Below are 17,303 nucleotides of genomic sequence, written 5' to 3'. Positions count from 1 at the left end.
CTGCGTATTCCATAGTCAATGTAGATAGTTTTAGTGTTAAGAATAATAATTTTAAAAAATATGTAGTCATCTTTTGATAAGTTTATATTAGTTTATTAATTGCAGTAAACATTGTGTTGTGTGAATATTTTATATGTAATTTTTTGGATTATATTCGACACTATTTTTTTCATATGACACAACACTAATGAAGGCTATAGTTAGCCGAAACGTTTTTTTTTAAACCAAATAAAAATAATGAAAATCCAAATGAAAACTTAATTCAGCGTTTTTCCCGAACCTAAAAATCCCAAGAAAATCAAAAATTTTAGAATAATTTTACATATAAAATGCCAGCGATGTTCATTTCATAACCATCGCTGACGCCTTTTTTTAGATGATATTGTATTATTTGTAAATATAATTTTTCGAACATTGATACTTGCAAAATATACATATAAATTTTGTGAATGCAAATAATAATACATCACTATTAGTAGATATTGAATGTTTTTTGTTAAATTAGATCGATTTTCAAACCCCAAAATTTAAAATATATTTACATTTTACCCAATATCTTATATACCTATACATTATTTGTATATTGTAAAACATTTGCTGCATTTGTATGGTTCATAGTTTATTTGCCAAAGTATTTATTACTATAAATAGAAATAGGTATATATGTATTACTAAATTCTATTCAAATATTTCGGTTGCAAAAAAGGGTAATTAGAATATTATGTGGTGTTGGCTATCGAGATACATGTAAGCCCCACTTTATTAGACTGAATATACTTACACTGCCTGCTCTGTTTATATTAAATCAACTTTTGGAAGTTCATAAAACTAAATCTTATCTGACAGTTAACTCTGACTGTCATAATTATGGAACAAGATCTGCCAATCTAATACGTACCAATTTCTATAGACTGGATAAATCAGCTAGAAACTCTCTACGCATTGATTTATACAACCGTCTTCCAATGGAATTAAAAACTCTATGTTTTAATAAATTTAAATATCAGCTTAAGACATTTTTAGGGAAATCTGGAATTTATAGCGTGGATGAGTTTATAGAGCAGGTAGGTGGGAATTTAGATTTAATTTGATTTATTTGTACAAAAATTCTTAAATTGTTGTTTGTCTTGTATGTATTTAATGTAACACACTTTGCCTCCGTGTATTATTTTTTTTCTAATTTTTAGTATTTTTATGAATTCTTATTTGTTTGTTATTTACTCTGACCTGCTACAATTATACATTGTATAAATACGTAGTCAATAAAGATTTATTTATTTATTTATTTATTTATTTATTTATTACTATATTATTACTATAAATAGGTAGTTATTAACTGTATATTATGTATATTTCATGTAAACTATATCATTTTTAAAATACAAACCAAAAATCTGAGGAATAATTATGTTTTCCATGTATTCTACAACATATTTATTAATCCGTAGTATCTAACTAGCGTGACGTCATAAATCTTGCTGAGGCTGTTCTATTAGAGACGGCATTGGTCTGTGTTAATTACCTAGATGATCTAGGCAACCAACAATACTTCTTGGTTTTTTATGATTTTTATTTTTTAATGTTCTAACCTTACTTTTTGAAAATAAAATTTCAACCCTTTCAACCTGTTTTCAGAGCTGTGTTCAACTTTTTAACAATTCAAAAGACAATGTGTTCCATTGGTAACGAATTGGAAAATGGTAGTGAGAAATATATGCCTCACATAGATAAGACTCAAGTGTAAGTTTTAATTTTTTTTTTGAAAATATATCTATGTATTAACTATTATTGCCGTTATTGGTAATTTCCTATATGGGCCGTAGGGATAAACAAAAATGTAACAAATGTAAGGAAGCAACGCCCTGTATATTATTGAGAGGAAAAGATTCGTACTGCAAGCCCTGCTTCTTACTGAATACAAATCATAAATTCAAGTTGTTACTTGGTAAATCTAAGTTAATTCGTCCCAGAGACAAAGTTTTAGTGACCTATGAAATTGGACATCCAAGTACGGCTTTGCTGCATTTAATCAGAGATGGATTGAATTTAAATACACCAAAGAAATTAACATTTGATCCTGTATTTGTTTTTGTTGATGGTAAGCAAATTTCACTTACTAAAGTTACATTATTATTAGAAGATATTAAAGAGTCATTATTTTGTCGTTAGCTGATTTAGCTAAAAGCTAATGAAGTTATTAACAACACATAGAGTCATGCCATTAAAGTAATTATTGCATCTGATTGCATGACCATTGTACAATATCATATGGGGAATGTCATCGATCGTCATTTCCAAGACATCTGGACGCCGATTTTTTTTTTTTGATCATACGGTATATTGGTCAAATGTTAAAGAATAACAAATGAGGAAATGTGGAATTCTTGTAAAGTTGTCCCATTATTATGATTGTTAAATGTATAGAGTGGATTTTCATCTGTTTTATCAGGTTTTATAAAGAAATAAAAAGGTGCAGTTTTTGCGTTAGTTGCTTGGTTAAGTTGGCCACTTTTTGATGAAATTAAAGATCATATTACATTTGCCATAGTGTTTCTAAGTAGAGGGCAATTGTTTATACATTGGTGTTTTCAAGTACCCCTTGTCATTAATTTAAAGAGTTATTGTATATTTGAAAATGGATTTTTATAGAATTTTTAATATACCGGGTGCGTCTCAAAAGTGGCTCACCCCTATAACTTTTTTATCTTTGCAGATAGACAACAAGATTTCGTATTTAAAAAACAACACACTGGAGTGTTGTTTTAATATGTAAAATGTGAACGTGTGTGTGGATTTACTGTTATTGTATTTGTCTGATGATGCTCATATGAGCGAAACACGTGTCACTGTTTAATTTAATATATACGTTGAGACCGAGACTTTAAGTCTTTTTTATACTTCTTTTTAATTTAAACCAGGTCTCTTTGAGTCGAATGGACGCCTTCTTTAAAGATTTCGTATGTTAGTTTACGACATATGTAAATTAGGATTGATTCACGTATTCAATTGTTTTTTGTCACTTTCTTTTTTACCGGAAATGACTACAACTTTTGATTTTTAAATTGTACCGTCGGTATATTTTTACTTTATACGATAGAAAATGGCACTCTAAATAGAATGACATATATCATATGTCAACTTTTGACATCTTTGCTTAAAAAAATATCGTATTTTAATATTCAATCTAGATTGTCATGGCTGTGTTAAAACACTAATTTTTAATCAAGGAGCGTTGGAAAAATAATCATCTAATGTTTTTCGTGTCTTGTCCTGGCTGGTTAAAAGATGCCTAAATCATTTTTTTAATCATATCTCAGTTTTTTCAAATGGAACAAGGGTGGCTCATTAGCATATTTGGAAAAAGCATTTTTTTATGAAAAATTTGGTACCACACACGAGTCAAATTGTTGTTATGAACCGCATGTTAACTTCAAATAAACCATATGCGAAAATGTCAAAAGACATGATATGTCATTCTATTCAGAGTGTCATTTTCTATCAAATAAATAATAATATTCCGAAGGTGCCATTTAAAAATCAAAATTTGTAGTCATTTCCGGTAAAACAGGATGTGACCGAAAACAATTGGGCGCGTCAATCAATCCTAATTTATGTCATATACTAACATACCAAATCTTGTTTTTTTATCTGAAAAAAAGTGATAGGGGTGAGCCAGTCTTGAGACGCACCCGGTATATTCCACTGGTATAATAAGATTTTATCAAAACTCAACAGTTTTTTAGTTATTGACCAAAGTTAAATATCTGAGATACAAGATGTGTAAACCAATTACGTAATTTTTTGCTTCTGATCATTTTTGTTTATTTTCAAAAACAAAGTGGTGGGGGAAGATCGATATTTTGATGTTCTAATTCTTTTTTCCATTCTAAATATCATGAGAACGGTTGCTCGTAACGATTTCTATCAAGAGACCTTTTTACGTAAAAATGACGGAATTGTATATTTCGTTACTCAGTAGTTTTATACAGGTACGGACGAAAAGTTATTACACTTCAAATCTACTAAAATGTATGTAGGTAGCGCCTCCTATAAGTAGGGGTCATATTGACATCGAAATCAAATTTCTCATGTCAAAAAACAACTAGACACTAATTTGTATCCAAATATCGACTATAGTTGGGGAATTATTTGGAAAAACCGAAAGAAAAATGAAACTTCTACACCCTGTATCTCCGACACGAAGCATTTTAGGACATACATTTATACGGACTTTTTTCCCTATTTTTATCTGCAGAATATGCTGCCGAAGTTTCCCGAATATAATTCGGACCATCCTGTATACCCTGCTGTCAAGCGAAACTTTGGGTCGGCGTTTACATGTATAGGAGTGAATCGCTATGGCGGTAAGTCGGAGGGAGCAAAAATACGAAGTATTTATTACATAACCACTTAATCTGACGCTAGATTCCATGCGCTGGCGCTGGGGAAAATTCTTGCCTTCTGTCTTTATTCAGTACATCTTATTTTGCTAAGCGTGTTGACCGTAACGGTACTCTTCGTACACACGAAAATCGGCACCCAAGACTAGAAATGCCAGCCCTAGTATAGGTCTTTTTATTTTTTCATCATTTAAATATCTATTTATATTAATTTATTTTTTACATAGTTAACGTTACATGTGTCGTGTTTTGTTATAATAAATTATACTCATACACAGGGCGTTGCAATATTTCATGAACGTAGAACAACTAGGATTAGCAAACAAAGTGAGAGACATTGAGAATAAAATTTTTTTATTTTTTTTTTGTAATTTAACTGCCATAACTATTTAGAAAAATACTCTCCTGACCGGCGCAGTTATTAGAGAGATATCGGAAAACCGAATAGCGTCATGCAGTATTTACGCGTACCTTATCATTGTTACAATATGCGCGAGTCAATTTTTAACGCAACACCCACTAATAACGTTACCGCCTGACGTAATTTGCGGATCAATTACACCAAGTGCTATTTCTAAATAACGTTTAAAAATTGCTTAAATGGGCATGTGCGGGTATTTGACAACCGGGGCCGGCCGGCGAGATCTTTTATTTTAGGTTATGTTTGAATTGTTTTGAATTATTACTTTAGTTTTATTAGGTAATTTGATATTTAAGTAGCTGGGATTAGTTTTAATTAAATAAATATGGCCCAAAATATGGATTCCACCTCTTCCAATATTAAAGAATCTATAAAGAGGCTTAGGTTTACAGCGGATGACGACTTAGCCCTTTTAAGAGAATTTGTTGCTTGTTGCCCTAAACCCACTGGCAGACGTTGAACAATAAAGCACTGGAAATAAGCACTTTAGCCCTTTAGTTTTAAAATACCTAGTAAACAAAACAATTTCAAAGTTTTAAATTCAAAGTTAGGTTAAGTTTAAATAGCGGACGCAACGCGAACAGAATTCTTTCCGATCCGATAACTATAAATGAAGAGAGTTAATACCACCTCACGTAAAGGAAATAATACCTGGCCTTATTAACGTCCATGCACGCTATTCGATTTAGCGATATCTCTCTATTACGCTGTTTATTGTTATTTTACGCGAGTTTATTTTTGCGCACAGGAAATTTTACTCGTTTGCACATCGTCATAAAAAACAATTTTCGTACCACGAATTAGGGATAAGATTTTTATCTGTATACATATAGTATATCTAATCTGTGATTATAGCAAACATAAAGGATATTCCTTAATAACATGTTAATATTTTAAAGGAGCGATTCTTGAACCTATTCTAAGAAAAAAACTTCGAATGAATGTATGTCCTAAACATCTTAACTTTTGAGATACAGGGTGGTAAATATTTTCAAATTTTCTTTTTTCATTATAACTCTGTTATTATTATAGATATCTTTATGAAACTTGATCCACGTTTTCTATGCAGCAAACCATCTTTTTGATGTTCCAACAAAATTATTTATTTCAAGCAGTGGCGTCTGCACGGGTTTTGTTTTATATAGAATATAATTCGAGAAAAAATGGTACGCCACTGACTTGTCTTAAAATATTCTTTTCTTATTTTTTTTTCGTTGGACGCATAGTTTTTGCTTAAAAAATTAAAGTACTTCAGTTGAAACAAAAATTAAGTACTTCAGTCGAAACTGTTCTGTTGAAACAACACTTTTTCATACTTAAAAATAATAATTTTTATGCATAGAAGACGTACATAAAATTTCATAAACACATCTATAATAACATCAGAGTTATAATATAATAAAAAAAAAATAGAAAAATATTTCACCTTGTATCTCAATAATAATTAAGATATTCATGTTTATTTTATGCCACACCCTAATGTGTAAAAAAGCTTTAATTTGTGAAAAGCATATTCAAGTATAGGTTTTATTTATATTTATTTTAAGTGAACTTTATGAAGAATTCATTAACATGGAGAATTGAGATTTGAAGTTTATAATTATTTATGTTTGGCCGTTTAGAAAAATTAATTTTGTAAACAGAAATAAATAAATATATAAATTATTATGTTTTCAATTATAAAAATTAGTTTTTATTGTCATGAATGCAAATATAAGTATACATTTTCTAAAATGTCAATGTGTCTCTGTCCTCATATATTAACCTGCGAACTTGAAAATAATTACATTTTACAGCCATTTCTTTTGGCTGCTTTGTCTATAAATATATTTCCCTTAAGTTCTATCGTTAAAGGTCCTCGAACTACAGCCGATATCCTCTAATATGACCACCCTGTACATGAGCGTTAGTGTGTAACCACGTATAACTTATAATACCGGGTGCGTCTCAAAAGTGGCTCACCCCTATAACTTTTTTATTTTTTCAGATAAAAAAACGAGATTTGGCACGTTAATATATGACATAAATTGGAATTGATTGACATATTCAATTGATTTCTGTCACTTCCGGTTTCACCGGAAATGACTACAACTTTTGATTTTTAAATGGCACCCTCGGTATTTTTTTACTTTATTCGATTGAAAATGACAGTTTGAATCGAATGACATATCATATGTCAACTTAAGCATGTCCTTAATAATCACTTATGTATTTTTTGTAAAATATTTTTATTTTATTATAATAATTATCTTTATTATATTTCATTCTAGACCAGTACCATTTGTCTTTAAGCGAAAGAAAGGATGTAATAAGTAATATACTTACAGAAGCTGCACATCATGAGTTTAAAATAAAGTTTCTTTCGTTTGTCGACTGGGTCTTATACAATAGAATTATTCTGTCTGATAATTCTGACTATATTAAAGCAGACGATGGTGACAAAATTGTATCACTGTTTACTAAGAAGATGAACGAGACAAACCGAAAAGAATTTTTTAACATAGAGAAGTATTAAAATTTTTATGTATTATACAGTAATATACATCATTGAGTTTTAGGAAAAATGCTTTGATTGCAGTAGCCAAGCAATTGGAATGCAAATTTATATTTAAACCTGATATATCTGTTGATGTTGCATCGAATTTGTTAATAAATATTTCGCTAGGAAAAGGTAGTCAAATTTCAATGGATACGGTAAGTCTCTAAAATTATTTTCAATGAAATGGACCACAAAAAGTACCCCTATGTTTATCCAAAACGTTTGGCAAGTATATTAATTTATTATATTGAATCTTTTTTTAAACATACATTAAAACAATTAATTTATTACACAACTCAAACTACAATATACTGCTTAATGACATCACAAGAATAGCGTAATGGTATGTGCTGTCATTTTTTAAATAAACCAATAAAATTGCATAAAATCAAGGACGGACGACGCGCGACGCATTACGGATGCGTGTAAACCAACACTTATTTACCTATAGGGTTTCCTGCATTGTTCCGGAAGTTACTATTTTATACTGTCAAGGTGTATGTAGCGCTAAAATGTATTACTGGTTGCCTACACAACCGCAACGTGTCAAGAAAAATGGCGCATCCGCCAGAAAGTAAAATACGTTTTTAAGCGCCATCTCTTAATCAAGTCAACAAGTAAGCGAATCAGACAGTGGAATTGTCCAGTATGAAGCAGAACGCTCTCCGAGAATTATAGAAGGTTCGAGAAACAGTCAGTAGGGGTATATAAAGACCCGTGCTTGGCAGTTGGACCAGTTTTTGAAGTTTGAATATACCGCGCTTTAAATTATTACGAATCGGACAATTTGGTGAAGGAATTTTATAAATAGTTAGTTATTGTGTGTATAAAGTGAGATAATAAATTCGTTAAGTATTTTATCGTGAGTTTAAATTAGTGGACCCACGGAATCCGTAACAATACGTTCGAGAATCTTACGTCATACGTTATAGGGCGCCATTTTTATCGAGCACTTTTATCACTTAAGGGACCTCTGTGCAAAATTGGATACTCCTAAAAAAAATTGATCATCGAGTAAAGACTTGCTTGAAAACAGAGTATTTTCACATTTCGTGTAGATAACAATTCTTCTGTATCTGAAAATCTTCTGATGGGAAGGAATGCGGAAAAAATATATAATGACACATTTTTATATTATTATCTGTTTCAGAGATTTTCTACAACTTTTTTTTTGATTTAAGGTTTTTCTGTAGATAACTGGAATCGGTTTTTCTGTAGATAACTAGATTCGGCATAAAATTCTGCATATAGTACACTGTCTTTATTTAAACCACACTGTGGTGTTGTCATTCTATTTCTTATTTACTAAAACTTTGGTTAAAAACATTATATACGAAAAGTGGTAAAAAACTAGAGATATAGATAGGATACCAGAATAAATTCGTGTAGAAAATTTACTTTATCGTATGCAGGGTATTTTTTATGGCGTCACCAAAATCGTAATATTTAAAATGTTGTATCTCATTTTTTTTAAATGCAACACCTTGTATATTATTTTTCTTTCAGATGTAGAATTAAAAGGTATATTTTTTGTATTTAAAGTGTTTTGGTTTGGTTTGGTTAAATTTTTAGCCTTTTTGCAAATATTTTCTGTATTTCATTACATACTTTTTTTTTCAACGATAAAATATCAGACAAAGATCATATTAGGTGGCTTTGATAAAAATTTACCGTTGAAAGAGCCATATGTAATATAATACTGCGAATATCTGCGAAACCGTTAAAAATTTAAAAACACTTTAAATAAAAAAATGTTTACTTTTTAATTCTGCATCTGACAGAAAAATATTATACAGAATGTTACATTTAAAAAAATTGAGATATACCATTTTAAATATTCCAATTTTGGTGACGCCATAAAAAATACGTTATATAGAATAATGTATATAGAATGATATAAAATAATAAAAAAAAATAAAACTAACTTTACCATAACTTTTTTTGTGACACCCTGTATATAACAAAATATTTTAGGATACGCCCCTTTATAAACCTTGAAACATATGACTAATTTTTACAGTTGAAGTTTTATTAGTTAAGCTGCCGAAGTAACCACCCTGTATATAAAAAATAATTATATTGATTATCTAATTCATTACTTATGCTATTCTTATTTGGCAATTTTGCCGACCCTGCTTTGATATGTACTGCTCACCACTGTTAGTTTGGCACTTCAGCAGTGGGAGTAAGCTCCGTAGCAAAGAATTTCCTGTCTAGCGTATGCTATTTGTATACGACTGATGAGTCACTAGACAGGAAATATGTTTACAGAATCGGGCCCTTGGTGTTTTATTAATTAATATTTATATTTTTAGGGATTTTGTGACGACAGAGATGATTCTGTTAAAGTATTAAGTCCGTTAAGATTGTTTGATATGAAGGAATTAGCTTTTTACAATTTACTTAATAAACTAAACCCAGTAGCAATCAGACAAATAAAGGTAGATCCCTATTCTTCAGCTCAGAACTTACTGAAAAAGTTTGTAACAGAGTTACAAGAAGGTTATCCAGCAACTGTTACAACTGTCGTAAAAACTGGTGATAAATTAGTATCAGATATTAAGGTCTTAGGGAAATGTAAATTTTGCAAGGTATATTAAGTCTATATTCTCAGTTTTGTATTTACTATATTATAAATTAATGTTTTAGGGTCCTGTTTTTAAAAATTCCGAACTGAACTCTGAAGAATCTACACATTTTTCTAAATTGGTATCGACGTATTTACCTGACAGAGATATGTCTAAACAAGATAGGTTTGATGATATTAAAAAAACATTTGAGAGTACTGTATATATGACACCTCAGCATTGTTATTCATGTTCAAAAATTTCTGAATATTTGTTAGATGATGGGTCAGATTGAATAAAATTATATATTTTAATTTTTCATTTTTATATTTCTTCCTAATTCTTTACCATTTTTTTTCAAATAATTTTTGTTAAATATTTAAACTACTAAGTTTTTTAAGTTACCAATCACTGAATAAAATTATAAAGAAATAACAAACGTTGATCCAGCGCGATGAGGGATTAATATGGCTGACTTAAATTCTGGATTTTCAGTGCCGTTCCAATATTATTTAAAACGTGTATTGTCCATCTAACGAGTCAGGGAAATAGTTCTATTGACATCCAAGAACTGACAGAAAATACAATTTGCCTTTGAATTAAAATTACTGTCACTGTCAGGGATCCTTTCGTTACATAGGCTATGCCACGCTGGCAACTCTTACTTTTGGGTCGGTATCTACATGTGTGGAGGTAAATCGGCTAGGGATCTTATAATAAGTCGGAGTGAGAAAAATGTGGTGCTGTTGCAGCGTTGCCACATTTCTCAGATTATTTTTTAAGTCTAACACAAAATCATTATGTATGTTTCTAGGCATTTGAGTCAGCTCAAGCACCCACGAAAGAAAATTAGTGGGTGCGGTGCATCCACGAGCATAAGCATCAAAACTAGGATGTCTTAAAGTTGCCAACCTGAGCAACTTTAAGACACTCGCTTCTCATCCAGCCCAATTCCAGACGTTAATTTCAGTAGTTCTAAGGAAGTTTCCTCGTTCATTCTTAGGTAGTTAAACCAATCCTCTTTTTCCACTTGTAAATCAGCAAGAAATTAACATGGCAATACTTATTTCTTTTAAGTAACCGTTGTTTTCCTGCTTTTTTACTTATTGCGTAAGTGAATAAAATCCAAGACAGATGTGTATTTCGGGAGGCCATTTTTACTTAGAAAAAATGTGCCGAAGTGAGTCCGTAACTCAGTTTATTATAGATAAAACTGTACTATAAAATTGCGTGTGTGTGCGACAGGCTGTTACACAGGTTAAACTGCGCAGACTGGCCTGCACAGTCTGCCTGTGTTTAATAATAACAATAAAGATAAATAACTGTGCGTTTGTGTGGGCTCTAAAAGTGTTTAGAGAGTTCATAGATTTATACAAGGTGAGTCTTAAATTAGTACAAATATTTTAGGGGTGGTATATTTCGACCCCAGAAACACGTCTATAAGGGTTCTTTTGCGATTTTTTTTTAAATTTGGTATTTTTCGAAAAAAAATGGATTTTTTAAAATTTTTAGTTAAAAAATATAATATTGTTGCGGACCGGTGTGGACTCGACCTAACCTAACTATATAGCCCGCCTTCGGATGACTTTAACATCGCATTAAAGAATAGACACTGTAATGATTCATTCGAAGATTCGAGAAGAAACGAGTTCCACTGGAATGGAGTAGTGCATACGAGAACAATCGAAACCTTCTCTATGCACCTAACGATCTATGGACTATTCTAGAGATCTTTAGCTGTCGGTATAAAAGCCGGCGGCTGTGGCCTAGAGAGGGCAGTTATATAAATAGACGAGTACAGTTGACGCGCTAAAATTCAAAAATAAATTCTTAGTTATAAATCGTTTGTAAATAGTTCTTTAAGTCTTTTATCGTTATTGTTTTTGTTAATTAGTGTTAAATACATAGTGTTTAAATAAATTGTGACTTTCTATCCACACGGAACCGACGAAAAACGTAACAATATATTATCTTAATATTACGGCAACATAGGTAGTAGATTATGTTTACAAAAAAAAACAGTGATTGTCAAAACATGGGCGTAAAATACATATTTTTTTTAATTTTTAGTAAGTATAACAACTCGGTTTATTTTGGGCTTATTTGAAAAACGATAAAGAGAAAGTGTTTCTTTTATCGAGATCTACCAGCCCTGAAAATATTTGTACTTATTTAAGACTCTTCCTGTATATTAATTATATTTATTCTAAATTGGAAGCGAATTGTAAACTACATTAGGAATGTGTGTTCATATCCACGATAGCTCACTGTCAATCTATTTAGCTGGTCAAGTATATTGTCAAGGTCAAAGTGTATGTAGCCCTAAAATGTATTACTGGTTGCCTACCCAACCGCAACGAGTCAAGAAAAATGGCGCATCCGCCAGAAAGTAAAAAACATTTTTGGGCGCCATCTCTTAATCAAGTCGATGAGTAAGCGAATCAGACAATGGAATTGTTCAGTATGAAGTAGAACGCTCTCCGAGAATTGTAGAAGTTTCGAGAAGCAGTCAATAGAGTATATAACCCCGCGTAATTGGCAACTGGGACAGTTTTTGGAGTTTGAAGTATGGCTTTAAATTATTACGAGTCGGACAATTTGGTGAAGGAATTTTATAAATAGTTAGTTATTGTGTGTATAAAGTGAGATAATAAATTCGTTAAGTATTTTATCGTGAGTTTAAATTAGTGGACCCACGGAATCCGGAACAATATGAAATGTGCTATGTGATGTGGAAAGCTCGTTGTGTATGATTATATTGTGTTTATCTTTGAGAATTTTTAGTCTTGACGGATAAATTTGTTTATATAAAAACCCTAAGCTGCCCCCCCCCATCTCGAATATTCTTCCACTAGTAGCTCTTCTCAGTAACTTTTAGCTTCGTTTATTTTATATCTCTTTAGCTTACTTCGGGTTTTTTTATTACCGATTCTGAACCGTCCTAGAACTGTGATACTCATGCGCAGATGGACATATAAAGAAATTATTAAATTTGCGCATGCGCTGCTTAGTTCTAGGACGGTTCAGAATCGGTAATGTCTAATCGGTAACTCTACATACATATCTGTACCTGACAGGTAATAATAAGAACCCGAACAAAGCTTTTATAAAATACAGTTATAGTATCTGTCTGTTGTTTTAATGCCTGCCCTTACACGATTGTAATGGGTAGAATTATTATTTTATTAAAATGATAAATTGATATCGTATTTTTCTAATATTGTTATGTATGTTACATATGTTAAAAAGTGTAATAAATACGACAAATGTAACAATCTGGAAATTTATTACATTTACTCATATTTGATGAGCACCCACGAGGTTTCATAAAAGTCGGCGCCCCTGATTTGAGTTATAAAAATATTATTAGGGTGATCATTTTGTTATAATGAAAAAAACGTCAGTAGGTATTCGCGGTAATTTGAAAACTGAAATTTTTGATACATAACACGCGATAACTCAAAAAATGCTCAAAAACTATGTTAGATATTGAAACTTTCTTTTTTATTACTTTGAAGTTCGGTACTTTAACAAGATGTTTAAATGAGAAAAATTCGACAGGTTTTTATCAGTTAAGTCCAAATCTAATGACAAAAAAGGAGTTATCAGTCTAGTTAGTTAGGAAAGTTATCTGTCTAGTAATTACGGAAAGTTATCGGTCTATAGGCCAGTAAGCGAGGATAAAAATAGGGTATTACCTCCGAATTCTTAACACCCGCACCGATTGATGAGAAATTTTAACAGTGGATAGAGATATATGTAAGAAATAAAAGGTACATAGTAGTTAAAAGGTATATGTAGGGATGTGTGCTTTCACCCTTGGGGTGAGTGTCACCCCTTCTCGGAGGTGAAAAATAAATTACCCATTTTAATTGCAAAAATCAATAAAGGTATAAATTCTAAGAAAAAATTATTCTATAACATTTTTTAAGAAAATTAATATTTTCCGAGTTATTTAGGATTGATAATATTGATTTTTCATCTAAAAGCTGCATATTTTTCTGCAGTTTTTTTATAAATAACTCTAAAACCTTGCGTTTTATTGCAAAACTCGTATAAGGCAAAAATGAAGCTTTTGGAATAACGAATCGATTCATTTTTTGCTTTTTTTTTGGTGTAGTAATAGCCGAGTTATCACTCTGTAAAGGTGATATTTTATTTTTCGAAAACTAAACTGCAACCCTTTTACCGTAAAAAAACTTGAATTAAAAGGTCTTTTCAAGTTCGTAGCTCAAAAACTCGTGGAGTTATGATAAAAATAAAATGATCACCTCATTTGTTCGGAAAAAAATTAACAACAAAATATATGACTAAAATCATAAAAATAAAAACTATCAATTTGTAGGAAATTACACGAGCTACAAATTAACCTGTATAGTTTAACAGTCCTGAACTCTTCATTTTTACGAGATTTTTGGGTTTTAACGGCTCAAAGAAGGTGGTCTAAAGGCAAGTCAAACTAAAAAACGTAATATATACAAAATAAAGAGATCGACAGAAAAATTGAAAGAGCGCAAAAATATTCCAAAAAAGTCCTTCAATTTTACTCTGTTGTATTTGTTACGTATCTTGCTTAGTTTTTGAGATATGTCAAAAAAATTAAATTTTTTTAAAAAATAAAAATTTTCATTATTTTCAACTTTTTTCCAAATTTAGGCATTCTAAACCTCTCGAACTTGCAGAGCCCATTATTAGTACCTAAATATAGCCAACTGTACATGTATTACGCTTAGTTTTTATTTTTATAATTTTTGTCATAGATTTTGTTGATTTTTTTCAGAAAAAATGAGGTGACCATTTTATTTTTATCGTAACTCCGCGAGTTTTTGAGTTACGAACTTTTTTAAAAAGCATTTAATAGGTCTTTTCAAGCACTTTAAAAACGGTCATTTTCGCCGACAAATGTGTTCTTTCGCCATTATTATATTATTTTACGGTAAAATGTTGCAATTAAGTTTTCGAAAAATAAAAAATCACCTTTACAAAGTGATAACTCGGCTATTAACACACCTACGGTAATTAGCAAAAAATGGATCATTTAGTTATTCCAAAAGCTGCACTTTTGCTTTATATGAGTTTTGCGATAAAGTGTTTCCAGGTTTTGCGCCAGGTTTTCGAGTTATTTATAAAAAATGGCAGAAAAATATGCAGTTTTAAATGAAAAATCAACATACTCAATCCTAAATAAATAGGAAAATATTAATTTTGTGAAAAAATGTTATAGAACATTTTTTGCTTAGAATTTATCCCTTTATTGATTTTTGCAATTAAAATGGGTGATCTATTTTTCATCTCCGAGAAGGGGTGACACTCACCCCCAGGGTGAAAGCACACATCGCTCTATGTAACTTTTGTTTCTTACATATACAGGGTGAGTTTCCTACGATGTTCTCTATGGGCATCTCGGAAACTACTGGAGATAGAGAGTCGGTTAAATGGGGAAAGAATTGCAGTTTTGTGGGGTCATAAAAATGCGTTTTTCAGATTTTTGAATAAGTTCATGGCTTACTAGATATTTCGAAAAAAACAAATTTTGACTATTTTAAAAATTGTCCCTAATTCCATTATAATCTATTTTAGACAAAAAGTGTTCAGATAAAAGTTGTAGATAATCACATTCCTAATGAGTTTGTGTTCTCCGATTTTTTTCAAAAGCCCGTCATTTTTGACTTATGACACAAACATATGTTTTTTTAAATGGAAACCATAGTTGGCCATGACTTCATAAAAAACGCCATTTTTTAAGCTTTTCAGCGATATAAGATATAATATGTTTTTTTTTCACAAAATTACTGAGTTATAACCAATTCTTATCTTTCTTGACTAATTTCACCTAGTTAGCCATGGAAACAAGTTCAGTCGTCGCTGCTCTCAGAAATGTTTCTGAGAGCTGTTTCTTTCACAAAATTACTGAGTTATAACCAGGTTATAACCAATTCTTATCTTTCTTGATTAATTTCACTTAGTTAGCCATGGAAACAAGTTGAATCGTCGTTGCTCTCAGAAATGTGAAATTGTCACATCCGATCTTTGTAAATTAAAATAAACAAAAATTGAAAAACAAAAATTTTTCAAATGAAGAAAAGCGTGTAGGATTATTGGTTCAAATTTTCTTGGCCATACAGTTTCGAGGATACATTGACCGGTGAAAGTTACTTACGTTTTTTAGAGAACGGTTTTCAATAGTGTTCTAATTTTGTTATGATTTATAACTTATAAAAAGACAAAATATATTATTAAACGGCTCTTTACAATTTGCATTACACAAACTAAAACTTAAAAAAATAATATCACTATAAGTTATTTTAGAAAATTTTCAAAAAATCCGCAATTGTTTTGAGTACATAAATGCATCTTTTTAAAACTGAATTTCTAGCTATTCTCACAGAACGACCGGTCGACTTAATTAAACTTCTCCTGTTTCACCTTTTCGAGTTCATAAGTTCTTTTGTAAACCTTGTTGTTACCCATACCGCATAAAAAAAATCTAAAATGGATAGCTCAAGTGACCGAGGAGACCTATGCAATTGGTCCACCTCTTTCTATCCCTGAGTCTACATAATTATGATATAAATAATTTTTTACATTTCTTTCATTGTGGGGGGGGGGTTAGTGTGTCATAATGAAAGTCATGTTTGAACCACTCTATTAATGCACTAGTATCAAAATTTAACTTTTCTAACATGTCTTGAAAACCGTTCTTTAAAAAACGTAAGTAACGTTCACCGGTCAACAGCCAACGTATCTTCGAAACTGTATGGCCAAGAAAAGTTGAACCAATAATCCTACACGCTTTTTTTCATTTGAAAAACTCTTATTTACAATTTTTGTTTATTTTAATTTACAAAGATTGGATGTGACAATTTCATATTTCTGAGAGCAACGACGATTGAACTTGTTTCCATGGCTAACTAAGTGAAATTAGTCAAGAAAGATAAGAATTGGCTATAACTCAGTAATTTTGCGAAAGAAACATATTATAGCTTATATCGCTGAAAAGCTTAAAAAATGGCGCTTTTTATGAAGTCATGGCCAACTATGCTTTCCATTTAATTTTTTTAATTTCCATTTAATAAAACATATGTTTGTGTCATATGCCAAAAATGACAGGCTTTAGAAAAAGTCGGAGAATACAATCTCATTAGGGATGTGATTATTTACAACTTTTATCTGAAAACTTTTTGTCTAAAATAGATTATAATGGAATTAGGGACAATTTTTAAAATAGCCAAAATTTGTTTTTTTCGAAATATCTAGTAAGCCATGAACTTTTTCAAAAATCTGAAAGGCGCATATGTATGACCCCACAAAACTGCAATTATTTCCCCATTTAACCGACTCTCTACCTCCAGTAGTTTCCGAGATACCCATAGAGA

The 17,303-nt window shown here is 30.9% G+C and overlaps 1 protein-coding gene across 1 annotated transcript; it reads left to right on the top strand.

Moving 5' to 3' along the window:
• Positions 1–1,574: 1,574 nt before the first annotated feature.
• Positions 1,575–10,241, top strand: LOC115878095 (cytoplasmic tRNA 2-thiolation protein 2). Its single transcript, XM_030894458.1, has 6 exons — positions 1,575–1,740; positions 1,824–2,098; positions 7,092–7,329; positions 7,380–7,515; positions 9,676–9,951; positions 10,010–10,241. The coding sequence occupies exons 1-6, from the start codon at positions 1,670–1,672 to the stop codon at positions 10,220–10,222; spliced, it is 1,209 nt and encodes a 402-aa protein (XP_030750318.1). The 5' UTR covers positions 1,575–1,669; the 3' UTR covers positions 10,223–10,241.
• The last annotated feature ends 7,062 nt before the right edge of the window (positions 10,242–17,303 follow it).

Source organism: Sitophilus oryzae, unplaced genomic scaffold (genome assembly GCF_002938485.1).
Source record: "Sitophilus oryzae breed Bouriz unplaced genomic scaffold, Soryzae_2.0 scaffold_1500_pilon_pilon, whole genome shotgun sequence".
In the NCBI taxonomy this organism is placed as follows: Eukaryota; Metazoa; Arthropoda; class Insecta; order Coleoptera; family Curculionidae; genus Sitophilus; species Sitophilus oryzae.
Note: the sequence above shows the minus strand (reverse complement) of the source record. Positions and strands in the feature narration are given on the sequence as shown.